We start from the raw sequence: 23,316 nt of genomic DNA, 5'->3' as shown, positions 1-23,316 counted from the left end.
AGACTACTATCCAGTGTGAGGCTATGATTGACTCTGGGGCAGCTGAGAATTTCCTAGACAAAGAGTTCTCTGCTAAACATCTCCTGCCCTTAAGACAAAAAGAGAAACCTATAGCAGTCGAGGCCATTGATGGAAGGCCTCTTTCCCAGCCTTTCATCACACACGAAACTCTGCCAATCACTGTCTCAGTGGGTATTCTCCACTCTGAAGAAATGACCTTTCAAATCATATCTTCCCCTACATGTCCGATAATACTCGGTTTCCCTTGGCTCCTGAAACACAATCCACGTTTGGATTGGATTGAAGGAGAGATTGTGAGTTGGGGTGAGAGATGCAAAGGTGTGTGCTTGAAGCAAATCCCACAACCTATTAGCACCATTAATGTTCCTATTACACCTCCCTTGACCACACAAATACCACCGCAGTATATGGATTTAAAAGAGGTATTTAACAAGGTCCAGTCAGAAGGGTTACCTCCTCATAGACCTTATGACTGTACTATAAATTTATTACCAGGGACTATGCCTCCCAAGGGAGGAGTTTATGCCTTGTCCCCCCAAGAAAATCTTTGTTTGGAAGAATACATAAAGGATGCTCTCAAAAAGGGTCATATCCGTAGATCCTCCTCACCAGCCGGGGCTGGGTTCTTCTTTGTCTTTAAAAAAGAAGGAGACCTACGCCCCTGTATCGATTATAGGGGTTTGAATAGGATTACCATAAAAAATGCCTACCCTATTCCCCTTATATCAGAGCTGTTTGACAGATTGAAAGGAGCTCGAGTCTTTACCAAGCTCGATCTCCGAAGTGCTTACAATCTAGTCAGAATTAAGGACGGTCACGAATGGATGACCGCATTTAACACCAGAATGGGACATTACGAATACCTGGTTATGCCATTTGGATTATGTAACGCTCCAGCGGTATTCCAGGATTTTATTAACGATGTCCTAAGAGAGTACCTTCACATGTTCATTCTAGTGTACTTGGACGACATTCTCATCTATTCCCCAGACCTAGAGACACATCACGAACATGTGAGAATTGTACTGAAAACCCTGTTACAGAACGGCCTTTACTGTAAACTGGAGAAATGCCAGTTTGACCAAACGGAGATACAATTCCTTGGATACGTTATATCTCCGTCTGGTTTCCAGATGGATCCCCGCAAACTGGAGGCAGTCTTACAGTGGCCATTACCCAAGGGCCTTAAAGCTACTCAACGCTTTATAGGTTTTGCGAATTACTACCGCAAATTCATAAAGGGATTTACCTCCGTGATTGCCCCTATAACAAATTTAACCAAAAAAGGAGCAAATTGTATATCTTGGCCCAAAGAAGCAAGAGAGGCATTTGAACGGTTAAAATCTTTATTTTCCTCAGCACCTGTCCTGACCCATCCTGATCCAACCAAACCATTTATCCTAGAGGTGGATGCGTCAGAAACAGGAGTTGGAGCCATTCTGTCTCAAAGAGAAAATCCTGATACGCCTTTACATCCCTGTGGATTTTACTCTCGCAAACTCACACCTGCAGAGAAGAATTATGACATAGGGAATAGGGAACTTTTGGCCATTGTACTTGCCCTTAAGGAATGGAGGCATCACTTGGAAGGTTCCAAAGAGCCACTTTTGATCTTTACTGATCATAAGAATTTGGCTTATATTGGGGACGCTAAGAGATTGTCCTCTCGTCAGGCTAGGTGGTCATTGTTCCTCTCCTGATTCAATTTTGTAATTACGTACAGGCCTGGTACTAAAAACACCAAGGCAGATGCACTTTCTAGGCAGTTTGAGACAGATGAAGTTCCGGAACAGGTGATATATCCTATTATACCTCCTGAATGCCTCATTGCCACTACAGTTTCCGAAGTGTCTTCTCCACTCTTCTGTGCCATAATAGCAGATCAAACTCAGGCACCTGTGGGAAAACCTCCGGACAAACTGTATGTGTCACCTCAGTTTCGAAAAAAGGTATTAGATATGTTCCATGACAACCTCACAGCGGGCCATCCTGGAGTCCATAAAACTCTCTCTGCCATCTCCCGGAGGTTTTGGTGGCCTGCTCTTAGAAACGATATCAAAGATTATGTTGGGGCATGTCAAATATGTGCCGTTTCTAAAGTTCCTCCTAGGTCACCTCCTGGACTGTTACAACCACTGCCCATACCTAGTGCTCCATGGACCCACTTGGCCATGGATTTCATTGTGGATCTACCCAGTTCAAACGGGTTTAATACAGTCCTTATGGTTATTGATAGATTCACGAAGATGGCACATTTTGTCCCACTTAAAAAATTACCATCTGCTCAAGATCTAGTTCAAATATTCTTGAGAGAAATCTTTCGGTTGCACGGTGTACCCAAAAACATAGTATCTGACAGAGGCACCCAGTTTGTCTCTAGGTTCTGGCGTTCCTTCTGTAAACAATTGGGCATCAAACTCTCCTTTTCATCAGCATATCACCCTCAAACAAATGGAGCAGCAGAGAGGGCGAATCAGTCTTTAGAAGCCTATTTACGTTGCTTTATAAATGCCAATCAGTCTAACTGGTATGAACTCTTATCCATGGCTGAGTTCGCCAGGAACAACGCCACTCATGAATCTTCTAATCATAATCCATTCTTTGTAAATCAGGGTTTTCACCCCGCTGTTTTTCCTTCTGAATTCTCAGACACGGAAATTCCTGCTTTGAACACCCGTTTAGAATCTATTCATGATACCTGGGATTCCGTCCATTCAGCTCTGCAAAAAGCCTCATTACGAGCAAAGGTCCAAGCTGACAAAAAACGGGGCGCTAATCCTGTCTATTTTCCAGGTGACAGGGTGTGGCTCTCCACAAAACATATCAAGCTCAAGGTCCCGTCCATGAAATTTGCCCCTCGATACATAGGTCCCTTTCGAGTTACCCAACGTATTAATCCAGTGACCTATTCTTTGGCACTACCGGCTCATATGAGAATTGCAAATACTTTCCATGTGTCTCTGCTCAAGCCCCTTACTTGCAATCGCTACACCAAGTTATCCACTCCTCCTCCGCCCTTGGTAGTAGGTGATCAAGAAGAATATGAAGTCCGTTCTATCATGGACTCCAAGTTATCCAGAGGTGTCTTGTCCTATCTCGTTGACTGGAAGGGTTATGGCCCCGAGGAACGTTGTTGGGTTCCTGCTGACCGGGTCCATGCGCCCCGTCTTATCCGGTCATTTCACAACCGCTTTCCTCTTAAGCCGGGTCCTTCCCGCCCGGTGCGCGGTCGTCGAGTGGGGGGTACTGTTGCGGTCACCGGCCCGCCGAGCCTCACGGCCGTGCCCGACCGGCACGACCGTACCGACTACACGAGCTTACCTGCTCGTCGGCGAGCCGGGAACCGCGCACTCACTTCTTCCGGGCATCACGCCCGAATCCAATATGGCGCCGACCACGTGGTCGCGTCTATGGATAGCCCCGCCCCCGAGAGTTATACCAACGTGTGCGTGACGTCACGACGTCAACGCACACGCACGTTTTGGGGTCAGAGGTCGCCCTCTGACCAATCATAGCCTAGAGAGGGGTATTTAAACCCCTAGCTTTTCCCAGAACTTTGCCCTGTCGTGGTTTCAGTTTCCTGGTTTCCCGAGAGTGCTATTTCCGTGTTTCTGATTTCCTGGTATCCTGATCCTTGGCGTTTCCCTGATTATTCTGATCTCTGGTTTCCCTGACTTGGCTTGTTTTATCGGTATTGAGTATTTTCTGGCTTCCTTGACCTCGGCTTTCCCTTTGACCATTCTCTGTCTCTAGCGTATTAGTCCGGCCATTCTAAGGTCCGGTTTACGCTCTATCCTGTTATTTTCCTTTTCTTACTTATGTATATATTTACATAATTTCTGCGTGCTGGACCACATAGTTAGTCGTGACAGTAATGTAAACACTGCATTTTCTCTGAAAAGACAGTGTTTACAGCAAAAAGCCTGAAGGTAATGGTATCTTTAGAAAAACCTTTTAATGGCGAGAAAAACTGTAAATAATATGTGTGGGTACAATAAATGAGTATGAGGGAAATTACAGCTAAACACAAACACCACAGAAATGTAAAAACAGCCCTGGTCCCAAACGGTAAGAAAATGTAAAAGCAGTCTGGTCACTAAGGGGTTAAGTAGGGTCTGAACTTCCCGTGTCGTGTCACTAACTTTTTCTTTTTTTCCGTAAAATCTTACCTTACATATACAAACTGAAAATAAAGAGTTTGAAAAATAATAATAATAACAACTGTAGAATAAGACACTATGCTGTGGAATGCCTAGGTATAAATAATTACTATCCATGAACTATCCATGTTTTAGCTAGTTGCCTTGTGCATGCTTTTGCAGCTAGCAGGCAGTTATGCATTTGGAAGATATCTCATAATTTTGGGGGGAAATTTGTTTATGAGCCATTTGAACCTGTTGGGAAGTGATCCTATACTCACCTGGATCCATTTTAAAGCAATTTAGTACACTCTGGAGCACAGCAAGTTTTGTGAACTGCCTCCATTACCCTTATATATCCAGAAATATTTTAAGACTCAAAGTTCTAAATGATAAAAAAAAAAAAAAACACTGCAAGCGAAGCTTTTGTGTTTAACAGCATATTAGAAACTACTGGGAGCAGAATAATAGTTATGGTGCAATGTTTTATACTAAGCAAAGAACTACTTTTATCAAGGTGCAGCCTGCCACACAGTGCACACACTGCCAGCCTGGTCAGGAAGTATGGGGAGACAGGCTCCAGTTCAGGAAGTGTTTACAGTCCATGCATTAAATCTTCTAGAATTCTCTTCACAGCCAATTGACTAATGCATCCGCCCAAAACAAAAATGGCGACTTCGCCTAGTCCCTTCTATGTGTTCGCCCAATGAGCCTAATGGTCACTGATGACGTGTCTTGCCTACCTCACACGCTGTACACCGCCTTCTGATGACTTTTCAGAGAACGCTTAGCAACAGACTTCCGATTGGCTGTAGCGTTGATTACGCCATAGGTCAAAAGTAAATAAATAACCCCTGATTGGCCGGCTGAGCCTGCCTCTTTGGACCAATCGTGGCGTAGTGCAGCCCGATTCAAAACGTGTTCGGCTGGTGGCGGTTACAGTTAACCGTCTGAGTGAGCGGCGGCGGTGGTAAGAGGAGATAGAGCGACCCTGCGGCCTGGCCGCTCTGCCCACAGCATGTCCTACAAGAACATCTACTACTCCGACAAATACTCGGATGAGAAGTATGAGTACAGGTGAGCGGGGAGCTCGGGTGCTGTACATGGGGCCCGCGGGCGCTGTGTGAGGGCGGGAGGCCGCGCTGGGCTCAGGCTCTCCTTCCTTGTGAGAGCCGCCTCGTACCTCGTGTATCCCGGGCAGCTGGCTGGGAGGAAGGCCGGCCGGGCATGGACACCATTGGATCTCCGGAGATAATGGCGGCCCCAGTCTGTCAGTTGCCCGGGCTCTGACTGAGCCGTAACTCGGTCAGCTTTACCCTGGGATCACACTCTGCCCCCCGCCCAGCCACAAAATATCTCCCATCGTCCATGGTGCCCAATATCCTGTGACGGCGTGTTTCCTTGGCAGACTTGCTTGGTGTGGGATCTGGCTTAATAACAGTCACACTCTGACTCTAAATGGTTATAAAGAAAACCCTCAGGGCACCATATTTATTATTTATAAAGCGCCAACAAGTTCCGTAGCGCTGTAAATTGGGTGGACTAACAGAGCCTTATTTGTACCCAGACAGGTTGGGCACAGTGCAGTCTTGCTCCTTCCAGGGTGAGTGATCAAGCGTTTTTTTATTGCCTTGATAACTTCGTTTTAGCCTGTGGCTGTTGGCCGCCTCATTGTTAGCCCCGCAGTTCCTGGCGTCACGACTACAGTGGGTGAAGTGGATATGGTGCTGGTAGTGGTCTTTAACCCCTTAAGGACACATGTCATGATTCCCTTTTATTCCGGAAGTTTGATCTTTAAGGGGGTTAAAAAGACTTTAGGCTTCAGAACCACTACAGCTTAGACTTTGCATTCTGGACAAAGAGTTTACTACTGGCGGAGTGGTGTAAACGCTACCTTTTCTGCGAACAGGTAAAATGTACACTGCTGCCTAATCCTGCCTCAGGTGCTGTGCATTTGGACTTACTGGGTTTGATCCTGCAAAGATCCCTGGTCCTGACACTCAATGCATCTCTGAGCAGATGCGGTTTGCCCTTCTCTGGTGAAGCATTTGGCTGAGATCATCAGGACTGATGATCTAAAATGGCTCTCACCTTCTGGGGTCTTTGTAAAGAGGCGTACTATCGTTGTGAGGTGGCCCAGGGGTGAAAGGTAGGTTTTATGAACCTAACCACTGCCACTTCTATCTTAATCCACTGCATCCTTTTTTTGCCAGGTTCTGACATCAGGGCTCTATTCTCGCACATGTAGGTTACCGAACCTGCAAGGGCCCTTGTTGCGTGACAGGGACCCAGGTAAGAGGGCAAACTGTTGCAAAATGATTTGCCCCAGTATTTGTGAACAGGGATTATAGACTGATCCAATTGTACAAGTTGTGACCAAAATAAAACTTAAACAAAACCTGAAATTTGCGCTATACGTGCTTCAACCATAACTCACATCTTTCATATTAGGCTGGTGAGGAAACTCAGTTGGTAAATTCCCAGACTACAGAACCTGTTCAGAAAATGCAAGGTCACAGGTCCAAATTCTGGCAGGGTAAACTCAGCCCTTCATCTGCCTGACGTCGGTTAAAATGAGTAACACCATTCGGATAACTTATTTTATTCAGCTGCCCATTTTGTTAATTCCGAGAGCGTCCGCTGAAAAGTACTTTGAGTCCCACTGGGAGAAAGGCGCTATAAATATATAATTTGGCTCCAGAGAAACAGGTTTTTCATATCAAAGATTTATATATGAAAACAATTTAATATAGAAGCTTAAAAAAAAAAAATCTGAGAAATCCTATGAGCCCATGTTGCCTATGAGACCGTATGGCCGTCCAGAAATGAAAACTGACCCCATCGTGGCATACCATTTGTTAAAGCAGACAACCCAAGGTATTCAAAATGGGGTATGTCCAGCCCCCCCCTTTTTTTTGTAGCCACTTAGTCACAAACCCTGGCCAAAGTTGGCAATTATATATATTTTTTCACTCAAACTACCCTTTTACCAATTTTATCAGAATACATTTTACTGCTCTAAAACAGTCATATTAGTGTAGAATAATGTCTCACTAGTACAACAGTACCCATCATGTACAGGTTTTATGTTTTGGAAAGTTACAGGGTCAAATATAAGGTTTGCCAGTTTAATTCTGAAATTTGCCAGATTGGTTGTTGCTTTTGAGACTATATGGTAGCCCAGAAATGAAAATGAACCCCACAATGGCATAGCATTTGAAAAAGTAGACAACCCAGGGTATTCAAAATGGGTTATGTCCTGTCTTTTTTAGTAGCCACTTGGTCACAAACACTGGTTACATTGCAGCTCTAAGTTTGCCCTCTGTGACTATTGTCCGTTATCTGATGTTTGACGGACTTCCAGCATCAGATTTTCCTCATTGGAAAGCATTGAATAATGTTCTTTCCTATGTGGAGGTCAGTTGAGTTGGGCGGAGCCTGACCCCGCGACATCAGCGCTGGATTCAGGTAAGTAGCTGAATGGGTTTTAACTGCTTGGGCTGTCAGGCAGTAATTCCTCCCCTCCCGGATCGCTGATCCAGTTAAGTACGAGACGGCTGGGCGTACGATGTCGCCAACTGGCGTTTATGCCCACCCGTTTTAAGGACGGTGTAGCATGCCAGCTGTCCTTGAGTAGTCAAAACAAATCATTTAAATATGTTTTGCATAAAACACAATTTTAAACGATGACCAATAGTGCCACAAAGGAGGGGAAATCCTTTTTGATTCCGTAATGGCAATCAGATTTTTTCCTTCTATCGGCACGCTGTTCCCATGTATGTAGAAGCCACTAAATCACAACTACAGTGCATTTTGTGACATGCCAGACTTTGAGGGTCCTGTGTAGAGCCGCAGAAGCAGATTGCTCTTGCCAAAATTAGCAAAAAAAAATGACATTGACCAGCCCAGAACTCTTGATCCAGGCTTGCTAATGATGCTCTAATGACTCAGCCATAGGTGGTTGCACCTCCAGGGGCTATGGAGTTAAATTCAGTATGTGCAGCATTCCATAGGAGACACTGCACTTAGACTCGTAGGATCAATAAAGTTTATGGTGATTAACCCTTTTGTAGCCCTTTAATGTTTAAGTTTCCTTGTGGGTGTCTTATTCCAAAATGCTTGACTTTCCTTTTACCTATTTTGAATGTTGCCTGCCGAGATCCAACATATGACTTTTAATAGCTACTTTAACATAATTGAAACAGATTAATGTCAAGAGGAACAAAGGGAACCCTGATGTACTCAACTTAACACTTGTCTTGTTTGTAGATTTTTAGTCTGTGTAAGGGTGTGGATTTTTTAAAATAAATCTAATTGTCCAAGGATTTTAAATAAATCTACTTGTCCAATAAATCTACTGGCCCAAACTACTTGTCTTTCGTGGTCTTTTACTGACACAAATTATCTCCACCTTGGCTATTGTAACTTTTTGCTTCTAGTTTTTCATTTAGATTAAATTAAAGGGATACTATAATACCAGGAATTCAAAGCTGTATTCCTGACACTAAAGCTCAACCTGCAGCCCCCCTTTTTTATGATCCAAGAAGCCCTCTAGTGGCTGTCTGGTAAACAGCCACTAAGGGTAGACTTAGTGCTGCAATGTAAACATTGCAGTTTCTCTGGAACTAATGTTTAACATTGCAGCACTGGGTGCAAAAGAGACACTGCACCCAGACAACATCAATGAGCTGGAGTGGTATGGGTGCCTAGTGTCCCTTTAAAATTAGTTTCTTAAAGAATAAACCTGATAGTCTTACACTTTGACCTCCCTCGCCATTGTCTCTGCCTCAGTGTTTCCCTCACATAGTTTGTAGTTAATAGATTAACTTTCATAGTTTGGAGAAAAAAAGTACCGTATTTATCAGCGTATAACACGCACTTTTTCTCCCTGAAAATAGGGAGAAAATCATGGGTGCGTGTTATACGCCGATATCCCACATTTACTTACCTGTTTTGAAGCGTGGGCCGGCTTCACAGCGCGCACCGCGGAACTGGAACTTAAATTTCAGGTTCCGGTTTCCGGCGGGACTGAAAGGAAGTGTGCACACTATTGTGTGCACACTTCCTTTCAGTCCCGCCGGTACTGGAACTTAAATTTCAGGTTCCGTTTTCCGGCGGGACTGAAAGGAAGTGTGCACACTATTGTGTGCACACTTCCTTTCAGTCCCGCCGGAAACCGGAACCTGAAATTTAAGTTCCAGTTCCGCGGTGCGCGCTGTGAAGCCGGCCCACGCTTCAAGACAGGTAAGTAAATATGGGACAGAGGGAAAGTGCACTAGGGGACACTATGGGAGGACACACTATGGGGGGTGGAGAATAGTATGGGTGGGGGGTGGAGAATAGTATGGGGTGGGGGGGAGAATACTATGGAAAGGGGGGGGACACTATGGGAGGGGGTGGAGAATACTATGGGAGGGGGGGGGGAACACTATGGGATGAGGGGGGGGGATACTATGGGAGGGGTGGAAATTTCCTGGAATTTCCTTCTGGAAATGAGGTGCGTGTTATACGCCGATAAATACGGTAGTTATCAACCATTCTTGGACTTTCATTCTTTTGGTGATTTATGGTATAGTTTGTTCATTATTTCTAAGTGGCTTTATTCTCAAACCTGAATAAAAAATGGAAAGTTAATAGAACCTTGCTGCAGTTTTTAGGTTTATAGACTTTAGAATAAGCTTGTGTGTGATTGACTGACTAGATTTATTCTTTTTGCATAATGATCCAGGATTTGCTTACATTGTGCTTTTTGGTGCATTGGATATATTTTCATGATTGTTACATAAAATGTGACCTTTAAAAAAAAAAAAATTGCAAAAATTATAAAGGTCACATTTTATGAGAGAGATATAAGCTGGCAACCAGAGACCGTGTTCTGGGCTGCTTGACGTGCCTTTTGGACTGTCCTATAGCAGAAGTTCTGCTTCTATAATGTTCTCAGCAGTGAATTACTAATGGTGTTTAAAGCACTGCGGAGTCCTTATGGTGCTTAGACTGATCAAAGGAAATAGTAAAAAAACAAGAGAAATAGGCGCTCACTAAATACACTTTTAGGGGGCAGCAGTGAACCGAGCAGGAATTCCCAATGCCTACTCAGAATAGTGAAACAAACAAGAAAAAATAGTGGTAAACCGCGCCCAAACAGTACAAGTAATAATAAAATCGTATACATACAAATAGTCCTATAATAAGGAATGTATGGAACCTTCAATAAAAAATACAAAATAGTAATGGTGCAGTATATCAGGCAAGTAAAAAGTGATTAAAACTTTATAAAAGACTAACTCACACTTTGCAGAGCTACTAAGAGCTCTGCCGTATAGCGCCTGGACGGTACAATCCCCGTCTCGGGATGTCAAGTGCTGGTGCAGTGCGTGATCCAATCCTCAGTAGTATATGGAAGAAAATATAGAGATAGGATCCAATAGTACAGCATGTATTGCAAACAGTGTTGGTAAAAAAGGAAAAATATCCTACTTACAAATTTTGGAGCAAATATCTTGCTCTGGTATGTACAGCATACGGTGGTATAATCCCCACCAACGGATATAAATCAGGATGCAGGAAAATCAGGAACAGCAGATAAAATAGTAAAAACTATAGCTTTATTTAAAGTATAAAATATAACAAATATATGTAAAATCAATAACTTAACGCGTTTCGCCCGGTCTGGGGCTTCTTCAGAAGTATAAAGTCCAAGTTTGGATAAAATCCGCTTATATAGGGGTTCCTGATTGGTAAAATTAAGTCCTGATGTGTTTTGGCTTCCTACTTCCGGGTCGCGCACGTCGCCCGGAAGCCAAAACACATCAGGACTTAATTTTACCAATCAGGAACCCCTATATAAGCGGATTTTATCCAAACTTGGACTTTATACTTCTGAAGAAGCCCCAGACCGGGCGAAACGCGTTAAGTTATTGATTTTACATATATTTGTTATATTTTATACTTTAAATAAAGCTATAGTTTTTACTATTTTATCTGCTGTTCCTGATTTTCCTGCATCCTGATTTATATCCGTTGGTGGGGATTATACCACCGTATGCTGTACATACCAGAGCAAGATATTTGCTCCAAAATTTGTAAGTAGGATATTTTTCCTTTTTTACCAACACTGTTTGCAATACATGCTGTACTATTGGATCCTATCTCTATATTTTCTTCCATATACTACTGAGGATTGGATCACGCACTGCACCAGCACTTGACATCCCGAGACGGGGATTGTACCGTCCAGGCGCTATACGGCAGAGCTCTTAGTAGCTCTGCAAAGTGTGAGTTAGTCTTTTATAAAGTTTTAATCACTTTTTACTTGCCTGATATACTGCACCATTACTATTTTGTATTTTTTATTGAAGGTTCCATACATTCCTTATTATAGGACTATTTGTATGTATACGATTTTATTATTACTTGTACTGTTTGGGCGCGGTTTACCACTATTTTTTCTTGTTTGATCAAAGGAAATGTATTTAACACTTCATTGAAATGCATTAAAGGGACACTATAGTCACCCAGACAACTTCAGCTCAATGAAGTGGTCTGGGTGCCAGGTCCCTCTAGGGTTAACACTGCCTGCTCTGAAACTGCTATGTTTACATTTGGGGTTAAGCCAGCCTCTAGTGGCTGTCTTCCGGACAGCCACTAGAGGCACAGCTGCGACGCAGGAGGCATATTAGGCCTCTATCATGCAGAGCGTCAATAGGAAAGCATTGAAAAATGCTTTCCTAAGGACACTTTGAATGTGCGTGCAGCACTGCCGTGCATTTGCCCCGCTGACATCAGCGGGGGAGGAGTGGTAAGGGAGCCCGGCGGTGGAATAAGGTGAGTAACTGAAGGGGTTTTAACACCTTCAGTACCGCGGGTGGGGGCACCCTCGGTGTACTATAGTGTCAGGAAAACAGACTTGTTTTCCTGACACTAGTGATCCTTTAAAGGACAATATAAACACAAAAACAACTTGAGCTCAATGAAACAGTTTTATTGCACATATCATACCCCTGCAGTCTCACTGCTCAATTCTCTGGCATTTAGGAGCACTCAAAATATTTATGAAATACTAATAAATACACAAGCACAAGAGTACAGCAATGACATTGGCATCTGGCACTGAAGCGACTGAGCAGAAGAGGACATGTTGGAAGAAGATGACGGCTACCGCTAGGTACAGATTCCGGTAAGTAGAACTCTCCTTCCCAGCCACCCACCAGACGGTCAGTCTGTCACAGACGGTCACTTTTATAGGTTGAAGCCAAATTGATGCCTTGCCACTATATCCCCAGTAAAAAAGAGGGGAGATGGGTACAGCGCAATATGGTCAGATGGTGGTACCAGCTCCACCTAGGACCCAAAAATTGTATAAACTGAAAAAAGAAAGTAATCTCCAACTAGGGAGATCTTTAGATGCTGGTAATCCATAATGAATTAAAAAAACAATTGGAATGAATGACAATTGTCTCTAGGTTACAGTAGGTATGCATCTGAGGGAAAAATTAAAACTAATTGTAGTCACATGTACCCTTTAACAAAAAATAGATACATATATAACTTTATCGGTCCTTTGCCTAAAAAGGTACTGTGAAAAAGAACCCAGAGCCCTAAAATGACTAGTAACTAGTAACAGACTAGCAGTTGTGCCTGCTCGTAATTATGTTGCATCTGGTCAAAATATAGCGAATGTAATGATTGATTATCCACTTAATAGTCTCCTTGATGACAGTGCAAAATGGTCTATACCCCAGAACACAAGCCATCTGTTAGGTGGTAAGAACAAAAATAACTCTCAAACTTACAGGGATATGTGAAAGAGGACCAAAAATTGAAATTAGTGTAGACTCTAATCATATAGACGTGATAACACTGCAAAAAAGCGCAAAGAATAAATAAATGAAAGTCATACACTAAGAACTACATACATAGGGAGTCAGATCAGCCCTTTCATCTGTGCTTAAATAGCCCGATCGGGTAGAGTATGCAGATGCATTTGGGAAAAAAGTCTGAAATTGAGGCACCTGCAATAAAGTATTTTATTGTATAAATCTTGCATCATCTTCAATTTTTGAAGTCTTGAGCGAACAATGAAATTATATATCTATATAGTCCTTGTTTAATAAAAGTCCTAAACATCTTGAGTTGGACAAATTGGTTGCCGTGGTAAGATTTGAGACTTGCCACCCAGTGATGTGCCTGCTGGCCATGTAGTTGAAACTCCACGCATGGCTTTGCATTTTTTTGCAGTCTGAGCTAGTTTGAAGTAGCTCATGCTGAGTGTAGTCCTGGCAGGATTTGCATGTCTAAGCATTTGTCCCATACAGTCAGGAGGATCTTACCTGGAACTCTCTGCTCGGTAATATAAATTTATATGTCCTTATTGTGCAGTTGTAATAGGCAGTTTCACAAATGGAAAATATGAAACAAAGGCTCATACATTTCCCATGGAAATTCAACAATGTCCTACTAAGCAATCTTACAATGTGATGAGTAGGTGCTTTCCCAGGTGCATACATAACTGCTTCCTTGCAGCCCAGTACTACTGTTTCAGATACAGTGCTCTATTACATTGGAACTTGATCAAACGACAAGGTGGATTTGATGTTGGCAGTTTGCTGTAGCTGTTTACCTGTTACACGTGTCACATGCTAACCATGGCAAGTGCTAGTGTTGGGTTCTGGTTCATGTCCACTTTGCTTGTTAATTTTGTGATAATCATTTGGCACTATTGAATGCAGCGGCAACCAAATGTATATCCACAGTTCTCCGTAAATATCACTTGTGGATGAAAGTACCTTTTTGGCTTGACTAGTAGCTTAGTGCTCAAGTATTAATCAGTGTTAAAATATCTCAATTTTAAAGGGGCAAATAACAATTTTCTTAGCAGATGTCATATTTCTGATAATTGGTATCTTGTAATTTACTATGTTTGCTATAGAGATGCATTGATTCCATTGCTGCGCACACACACAATGGCCTCCCAACTCTTTCCTATGGGAAACCATTGGATTGGCATAGATCATTGAAGTGGATGATCTCTGCCATAATGGCGGTGCCAGGCGCTGTGTGGGATAAAGTTGTATAACACCTTCCCCATGGGATCTAAGGGGGAAGAGTCTAAGTAGTTAAACTCTAGTGTCAGGAACGTGTGTTTGTATTTCTGACACTATACTGCTAGGAATACAAAGTTTTATTTCTAGCGCTATACTTCCTTTTGCCCTCTCTGCTTTAATGCATTCCCATGGGGTTTTTACTGATACTGGATGTGTTCATGCAGAGCGTGAGGACGTCCAGTATCAGTTGGATGACCAAGTGTCGCCTAGCAAGCAGGAAGTGCCTCTAGTTGGCTGTCTTAACCCTGCAGTGTAATTATTGCAGTTTCTCAGACTCGATGACCTAAAGTGGTCTGGGTGCCTATTGTCCCTTTAAAGGGACACTATGGTCTCCAAAACAACTACAGCTAATTGTATATGTTCTGGTGAGTAGAGTAGGCTTTTTGCTGTAAACACGGTCTTTTCAGGGGAAATACAGTGTTTATATTACAGCCTAGGGATACCTCCACTGGCCACTCCTCAGATGGCTACTACAGGCATTTCCTGTAAGTGCTGCTAATTCAATGTATCTTTATAAGGAGATGCTGATTGGCCAGGGCTGTGTTTGGCTTGTGCTGGCTCTGCTCTTGATCTACCTCCTTGACAGCCTCAGCCAGTCCTATGGGAAAACATTGAGTGGCTCAGAGAATCACTTCTGATGATGTTGGCAAGCAGGCAGATCAGGGGCAGAGGCAGCAACTGCAGACTTGAATACAAGTAAGATTTTACTATATTTATATAGAGGCAAGAGCAGACCCGGGAGGGCTATATGGTTAGGAATACATGTTGGTGTGACACTCTAGTGTACCTTTAACTTTAGCAAATGCAAGGATCTGGTATTAGCAATACTAAAATATATAGAAATATGACAATAGCAGAAAAATAAGGGAATAAGAACAGAATACACTTTCGCTCTAAAACTGGAAAAGAAAGGATTTCACCAAATCCTACAGAGTATAGAAGAAAAATACACACTAAAAAAGTGAGTGTCTAACGGAGCTAAAAAGTAATCTCTAAATAAATAAAGATAATATAAGATAAAGATAAAATACCTTATAGGACAGAAAACTCAAATATAACCTAATAGGACCAACTAAAATTATAAGCAATAAAAAACATTAAAAGTTGCACTTGTACTAAATTGACATATTTATTTTTATAAGTGATCCATCTCACATGCTATGTCATAAGTTTACATTTACCGTATATACTAGAGTATAAGCCGACCCAAATATAAGCAGAGGCCCCTAATTTTACCCCCCAAAAAACTGGGAAAACTTATTGACTCAAATATAAGACTAGGGTGGGAAATGCAGCAGCTACTGGTAAATTTCTAAATAAAATTAGATCCTAAAAAAATGATATTAATTGAATATTTATTTGCAGTGTGTGTGAGTGCAGTGTGTGTGTGTTGCAGAGCCTTGCTGGGGGGGTGGGCATTTTTATTATATATTTTTTTGTGTTGTATTATTTTGTATTATTTTAGTTTTATTATTATTTATTTTTTCGTCCCCCTTCCCTGCTTGATACATGCTTGATACATGGCAGGGAGGGGGGCTCTCACTCCCTGGTGGTCCAGTGGCATTGGCAGTTCAGTAGAGGGGGGCTGGCAGAGATTGTTTACTTACCTCTCCTGCAGCTCCTGTCAGCTCTCTCCTCCTCCGCGCCGGTCCTGTCAGCTCACAGTGTAAGTCTCGCGAGAGCCACGGGGTCATGGCGTGGCCGCGAGACTTACACTGGGACTTGCAGAGGGAGCTGACCGGACTGGTGCGGAGGAGGAGGGAGCTGCAGGAGAGGTAAGTAAAAGCTCTCTGCCAGCCCCCTGTCTGTATTATGGCAATGTAAATTGCCATAATACAGACAGTGACTCGTATATAAGTCGAGTTGGGGTTTTTCAGCACACAAAATGTGCTGAAAAACTCGACTTATACTAGAGTATATGCTTTTTAATTTTGATCAATAATTTATCTTTTAGTGTTTTTTATTGTTTATAATTTTAGTTGGTCCTATTAGGTTATATTTGAGTTTTCTGTCCTATAAGGTATTTTATTTTTATCCTATATTATCTTTATTTATTTAGATTACTTTTTAGCTCCTGGAGACATTCACTTTTTTAGTGTCTATTTTTCTTCTACCGTTAACTTCAATTTACAGAGCAGAAGCTAAAAACCTCTGAAGCAAGTTAACACCTGAAAGTAAACTAATTTTGTCATGCAGGTTGTCTGTCACAGCCAGGAGAATGTGGCAAGAACTGCATAAACCAGTGGTTTTACTCCTAAATGACAGAGAATTCTGCAGTGAGACTGCAAGCACACTATGCACTAGAATTGCTTCATTAAGCTGAGGTTGTTTGATGCCTCTAGTATCCCTGTAAGTATCTGAACATTTTGAACTGGGCTAGGTTTACTGGTGGACCAGTGTTAATTTTATTCTCATTAAGGACCAATGACTGATTTATTTAGTCATGGCAGTCTGTGCCAAGAGGATCCTCAATGGAATATTTCCGTCATGTGCTAAAATTAACGCAAGATTGCGGCTATCGTGTGGTTAATGCTATTGCTGGGTGCCTCGATGTCAGAGGCTGATCAGCAAATAGTGCTTATTTAGCACATGTGATCGCTGTGACAGCCAATCACAGTGCTGCTGGGATGTCTTAGCTGCCTCCCTCCACCTCATAAGTTGAGGAGAGAGATGGATCAGATTTACTTTGTGTGCTCATATTGAGTAAATAAAATCTGTACAAAAAAACACAATTTTACTAGAATATTTAGCGGAGATTGGCATTTAACAGGCTATGTGAAAATGTGTAAAATTTACTCTGGGTGAAAAAGCCTGAGATGTCTGCTTTATATAAATGTATACTTTTTGTGTGACAATTTTGTTTTCTGTGATCCTGTAAAGCTTACCAGACATACTAAATTTTGTGACCTGTAACAACCAAAAATTATCTGAAATCCTAGACACAAGATGTACTCTGTAAATCAGAACAAATTTATTTTCAATAGGTATATAATTTGCTGGTGCAATAAATGAAAAGGGTGGAAATTGCTGTTCAACGCATAGTAAAAATGAAAAAAAATTGCTTTGGTCTTTAAGCAAAAATAGGCTAATGAAGATTAGTCTTTAAGTAACAAAATACAGTAACAAATATATTTTGGTAATTGCTATATGGAGAAGCATCTTTGTAAAATTAAGTCAGTTTAAGTATTTTGTTTACTATTTTTTTTTTTTTTTTTCTGATGGTAATGTTTGTGCAGTGTATGTGAAGGGAAAGTAATGACCATAATCTTTTCATATCCTCAACCTCTCAATACATTCTATGCCCAGTACAGTATAAATGTTTCAAAGTTGGGAGGGTGGGTCCTTGTTATGTAGAAAACTTGACATGTTTAACCCTCTGTTTCTAAATCATCTGTATATTGCTTTTAGGCATGTTATGCTTCCAAAAGAGCTGGCAAAGCAAGTACCCAAAACACATCTAATGTCAGAAGAGGAATGGAGAAGGCTTGGTGTCCAACAAAGCCTTGGTTGGATTCACTATATGATACATGAGCCAGGTGAGACTATTGATAGTGTGACTTGAATTCGGTTTAAAATCAAAGCACTAACCACTTTAGTGGAGCACCTGCTAAATATTTTGTAATTTGATTTTTTTTTTCATATTTAATATAAAACACAGTAAGAATGGAGGTACAGAATCAAAATATGGAGTACATTCACAAGTAGGGGGGCGGCAGAGGGGGAGCTAAGAAAACATGTAAAAATGTTTCGGCCAGTAGCCCTTTATCAATGCTGGAAGGACATCAGCATTGATAAAGGGCTGCTGCCGAAACGTTTGTATTTTGTCCTTCAAATTGGTAACACCACTTGCACTTAAAAATCGCACAAGACTCCAATTTTTTTTCTTATTTACCATTATACACTGGTGGAACTACAGTGTGGAGACATTGCTGCACTGTGGAAAGTTGTTTGGTTTGTATGGAAATTAGTATAGGCACATATCTTGCCTCTACCTCATTGCACATATAGTGACAGCTTTGTATTCCTGGCATTATATTATCTCTTTAAAGAATGTATAGTTCAATTACTGTGGCTGCAGCACTCATTATGGATATATTTGTCTGTATCATTTTTTTATTTTATTTTTTGCAGAGCCCCATATACTACTTTTTAGAAGACCTCTTCCAAAAGACCAACAGAAATGAACTACTTTCCACCTTCTGGGACAATCTGTATATATTGTAGTATTCAGTGAATACAAAGACTGACTCTCAAAACACAGCTGTGCAAGAGCTGTATTAACAGCAGAAGAGCTCAGTTGGTGCATCTAGAGATGGAGCTGCTATGTCTATTTCCTTTTGTTTGTCTGTCTTGTCACTTAGTGTTCATCCTTTCTTTAATTGGACCACTTGTTTAATAAAGTTTAGCATGCATGTCTGATCTTATATTGACTAATGTGTTTGTTGTTTTTTTGTTTTGTTTTTTTCATGTCACTCGGTTTTAAGTTTAAAACTAAACTATGTAAGAGCACATCAGGGGTATAAGCCACCTCTGTCATTTGTGGACTAGTGATCTTGACTAGCAATTATGTGTCATAAGAAAGGCTTACAAAAGTCCTATGCCACTAGCCTGGTCGAAATAGTTACTCACCACAGGAAGTCTGAAGAGTCCATGGCATACTCACCAAGGGGGTGAATTGCTGCTCTTTAGGGCTCTTTAGAGAGTTTTTAATCACCAAAGGCTAGTTGTGGGTGGAAATGGAGCCTTCTATAATTTTTTTTTTTATTATTAAATGCTGAATTTTCTTAACTTGATATTGACTGAATCGTTCTAGAAGTAGTTCTTTTGAGTTAGTAAAAATAAAGTAGGGTGCTCTTTAAAAGAACACGTATCGCAAATTGTTTATGGTGACTGAAGTCCTCCAGCGCAGTTTTATTGAACACTTTTTGGATTGTTTAACACAGAAGTAGTGTCCTCTGGTGCCTGTTTGTTGCTCTGCAACAGCATTAGTTTGAGCAGCCATGGGTCATAGAACATAAGCTGACTTTTGTCTTATCACTGCAGCTCCTTTTGTTGCTCAAGCTTATTCTTCCACATTATCAGAGCAGCAAAGATGCTGCAGCTAGGCACCAGAGTACACTAGTTGAATACTTTAACGATCAAAAACTAGGAGACATTACTGTGCCAGAGGACCCAAGACACCATAACCACTTAATTGATATTACGTGGTTGTTAGCAGTAGGCGTTCATATTTTTGGATTGCAACAGAGTTGAGCTCTAATTTATTTTAAATTTACAATTTGTTCCTGTGTCTTTTGACCATATGCACACAAATATAATGTATACAAACTTTTTTACTTTGCTTCATAGTATGTAATGTGAAAAATTGCTATAGTTGCCTGATACTTTAATTGGAATAAATATTGCATTTGTTTCCTTGTCAATGTAATGATTACTGTTTTGTTATTTTTCCCTTTTTTTTGGGGGGGGGGGGGGAGAAGAGGGGAGAGAGGGGTGTTCATTTTATCCCTCTGTGGATGTGTATCTTGGAATAAAGTTATCCAGTTAACTCGCTTTGCAATTTTTCTGTTTCAGCCCTTAATGACGATTTTAAAAGAACACTCCAAGACCATTACAAGTTGCTGTAGTGATAGTAGACCTTCCCACCCCTTTTTTAATTACTCAAGTTGTTTTTAGAACAGTGTGACATCTTACCTGCTGAAAGAAAGGTCTATATCAGACTAGGTCGTATATAGGAGTGCTATAGATAGGTGGAGAAACCGTAATTACACTTACTCCACACAGACAAAATGTTCAGATAGAAAATAAATGGGGGGGAGAGAGAAGAAAAGAATCGTAGTATAAATATATGGATACGTGATAGAGACTGAGATGTACTCTCATGGATAAGAGCCTCTAGATGGACAGGCTCAAATCACATCAGCATCTGTGTTGTCTGATGGCACTTGACTCTTGTTTTGGTCCCAGTAAATATCCTCAGAAGCTAAAAATCAAACAGACTGATTATGGTGTGGTATATTGTGCCATGTGAACAATGACTTACAATTAAAAGTGCAAATAAATGCTCACATTTTCAGAGCTAACAGAACCTGGCTCTGGGTTATAGCGCTTGGGTGCCTATTAAGACTACACCAGCCCTTCTTTGGAAGCAGAAGTGGAGGAAGCTAGAGTAGGCCTAAAATAATTTATTATGCAATAATGCACAAATAAAAATGTAAAGGTCAAAGAAAATGTCCCATAAAGGCTCCTCATACCGAGAAGCATTTCTCCCAGGTCATTGGGCTTTCTCAATCGGTGTGTAAATCACAGCTGCTTCCTCTTTGCTTGTAATTATCCAAAAAAGTGTAATATTCTGTTTTCATCCAATCAAGTTCCAATTCCATATGGGGGTTAAGTGTGTCTGCCTTTATCCCATTATCGTCAGTTCATATCACGGAAGCGGTGCGGCACCTCCCGCTATGTCACTTCCGGCCGCAGGACGGCCATCTTTGTTTATGGCACTTGCCAGCTGCCATGTGAACTGCAAGTGATGCGTCTGAACCGGCCATCACCTCTCCGATTGTGCATATCAATTATTTTGGATACTGACCACATTGATCCCTTTTCTGTTTAACCCCTTGACATGTCACACATGACTTGTGTGACATGTCATGATTCCCTTTTATTCCAGAAGTTTGGTCCTTAAGGGGTTAAATAAACCATAGTGTGTTGAGGTATGTGGCCATCAGCATCAGAGCTATCTCAGGCACAAGGAATTGTACATAAAATAGAACATACACAGGAAAAACAGTGCTGATAAAGAAAATCATAACTCATTGTCCCAATTCCTTGGTAATGTTTCTGCTTGAGTGGAATAAAGGTACATATTAATGATAATAGATTAAAAAAAAATGTGGGTATTGTGAAAAATATGTATATATTAAAAATAGTAGCAGAAACATTTACAATGTTTAAACAGTGCGATGTGTAAAGTGCCTTATTGCAATGATCAAGTCATAAATCCGTTTAAGTTCTAAAGATAGTGGCAAGTCAACTCCTATAAAAAATTGCATAATTCAAAGTTGCTGTTAAGTCCGTGTGGTAGAGAGGTATCTAAATTAAAGATCCACCACATCTCTCATTGCCCCATTTTTCTGATTAGATCTTCTCCCCTCCAATTTGTTTTAATTAACTGTATACCAATAAAACTCAATTGTGTCCTGATTGTGTTTCTGTTTAAAGTGCAATGATAAACTATGCTGTTCAAACCGGTTTCTAATATTTCTCACATGTTCCCGTAAACGGGTTTTTAGAGGTCGTGATGTCCTCCCCACATATCCCAGACCGCATGTGCATGTTATAAGATACAGTATATGACTTTCTTGGAGTGGCAAGTAATAAGGTCTTTAAGTATTTATCCACTGGATAAATTGGATGGTTTGTTAAATTCATTAGTGAATCTCTTTTTGTTACCTGTATTCCAGGTAATACATACTCCACATCGATAGAAACCCACCTGTTCATTAAACATATTGAATTTCTTTTTAGACTTAATGTGATTATGTACCAGGTTCCTGCGATAAACGCTGCTTTCCACAGACGTTTGCCACGGACTCTTGGAGGGGTGTGGAAGCTGGCCGCCTGCCCACCGAATATGGGCCAGGTCAGCGACTGTAAAAACCTATATTTTATTCTCCCTGGTTTGGGACTTTCCTTTCATGCACATTGAACCGAAAGCTAGCTCCCTGGCAGCTGTTCGCATGGACCAAAACCGTGAATAGACTTCAGGGGGACTTCGCCACAAATTTTCAGCATGAAGACTTTGCAGTTCCCGGTCGGTCCCCAGTGGCACTCAGCCACGATTCTATGAAACTATTTTGGGCATAGGACCGTGCGGTTGGTCGGTCAAATTATGACTTCCAGGAAAATCTTGAACCGATCTGGGTGATTTTTGGATATGTTGGTTACCCAGATTGGGGCTATCAGGGGATGTAACTTTTCTGGGGATTTTGTGTGTTTAAAGGTGTTTATGAGGTTTTGTGAAAATTTATGTTTTGTGTGCCTGGAGATAATTGAGTTTAATACAGTGCTGACTCAATTATCTCCCAGGCATAGGTGAGGGATTGACCTATTTTGTATGGAAGTATCCTGGACCTGAAAGCCAATGCAATCATGTGCATGTTTTTACTGTAGTCTACCCTCAGGCCAGTTGTGGCTGCCATTAAACAGATTAGTTTTACCCTTCATGAAGTCTCTAGGCTCATGGTTGGGGGATTGGAGAGCTATATTCACTCTGGGTATTGCTAAAATCCCTATACTCCCTTGGCATACAACGATTTCTCTTGTAAGAGCAGCCTGCTTTGCTCCCTGGACAAGGATAGGTCTAACCACTGGAAGCTGGATCCTGGTCTTCGCTCCAGGGTGGGTGGAGGACAGCAAGACCCCAAACATGCTGCAGCGGTTCTGCATGTGTGTCTGTGTGTCAATGTGTGTATCTATATGTAAGAAAAAAATCTCCAGCACTCACTGTGATATGTTCAAAGCACTTTTAATGGATCTGCAATGTTTCAACCTGTGTCAGGTCGAAACGTTGTGGATCCATTAAAACTGCATTGAACCTATCACAGTGAGTGCCTGAGACTTTTTCTTATATGTAGATTATATGGCGTATGCAGACCCATGCTCAGTTTAGCACCCTGTGTGTATTGTTGTGATTGAGTGCAACCCGCTTCTTTATTTTTGAATGTGTATACCTATGTCTCAGGTTATGTATTTGTGTAAGGATGTGTGTCAGTGTCTGTATCTGTGTATCTGTATGTGTGTCAGGGTATGTACCCTTTACACACACAGACAGAGCACCTCCCACACACACAGAGCACCTCTCACACACATCTGTGTGTCAGATACATACACTGACATACTTAAGGATACATACCCTGACACAAAGATGCACACCATGACACACATGCAGATGTAACTAAACCCCCATTATTTTTTGACTATATTAGGTGTTTGTAATAAAACTAACAAAATCTGTCAGCACCAAAGTAGCTGTTTAGTAGATAAGAGAGTGC

General features: G+C 41.4%; 1 protein-coding gene across 1 annotated transcript; it reads left to right on the top strand.

The window, feature by feature from the left end:
• Nucleotides 1-5,037: 5,037 nt before the first annotated feature.
• On the top strand, nt 5,038-18,513 carry CKS2 (CDC28 protein kinase regulatory subunit 2). Its single transcript, XM_063457166.1, has 3 exons — nt 5,038-5,237; nt 17,672-17,799; nt 18,395-18,513. Exons 1-3 carry the CDS (start codon nt 5,179-5,181, stop codon nt 18,445-18,447), a joined length of 240 nt encoding a protein of 79 aa, XP_063313236.1. The 5' UTR covers nt 5,038-5,178; the 3' UTR covers nt 18,448-18,513.
• The last annotated feature ends 4,803 nt before the right edge of the window (nt 18,514-23,316 follow it).

The sequence above is a fragment of the Pelobates fuscus genome, chromosome 5 (genome assembly GCF_036172605.1).
Source record: "Pelobates fuscus isolate aPelFus1 chromosome 5, aPelFus1.pri, whole genome shotgun sequence".
NCBI lineage: Eukaryota > Metazoa > Chordata > Amphibia > Anura > Pelobatidae > Pelobates > Pelobates fuscus.
Note: the sequence above shows the minus strand (reverse complement) of the source record. Positions and strands in the feature narration are given on the sequence as shown.

Excerpts from the sequence above, each read along its gene's own strand:
- CKS2 (XM_063457166.1), top strand. The coding sequence starts at position 5,179 with ATGTCCTACAAGAACATCTACTACTCCGACAAATACTCGGATGAGAAG. Across the intron at positions 5,238-17,671 it reads GATGAGAAGTATGAGTACAG|GCATGTTATGCTTCCAAAAG; the intron begins GTGAGCGGGGAG and ends TATTGCTTTTAG. Across the intron at positions 17,800-18,394 it reads CTATATGATACATGAGCCAG|AGCCCCATATACTACTTTTT; the intron begins GTGAGACTATTG and ends TATTTTTTGCAG.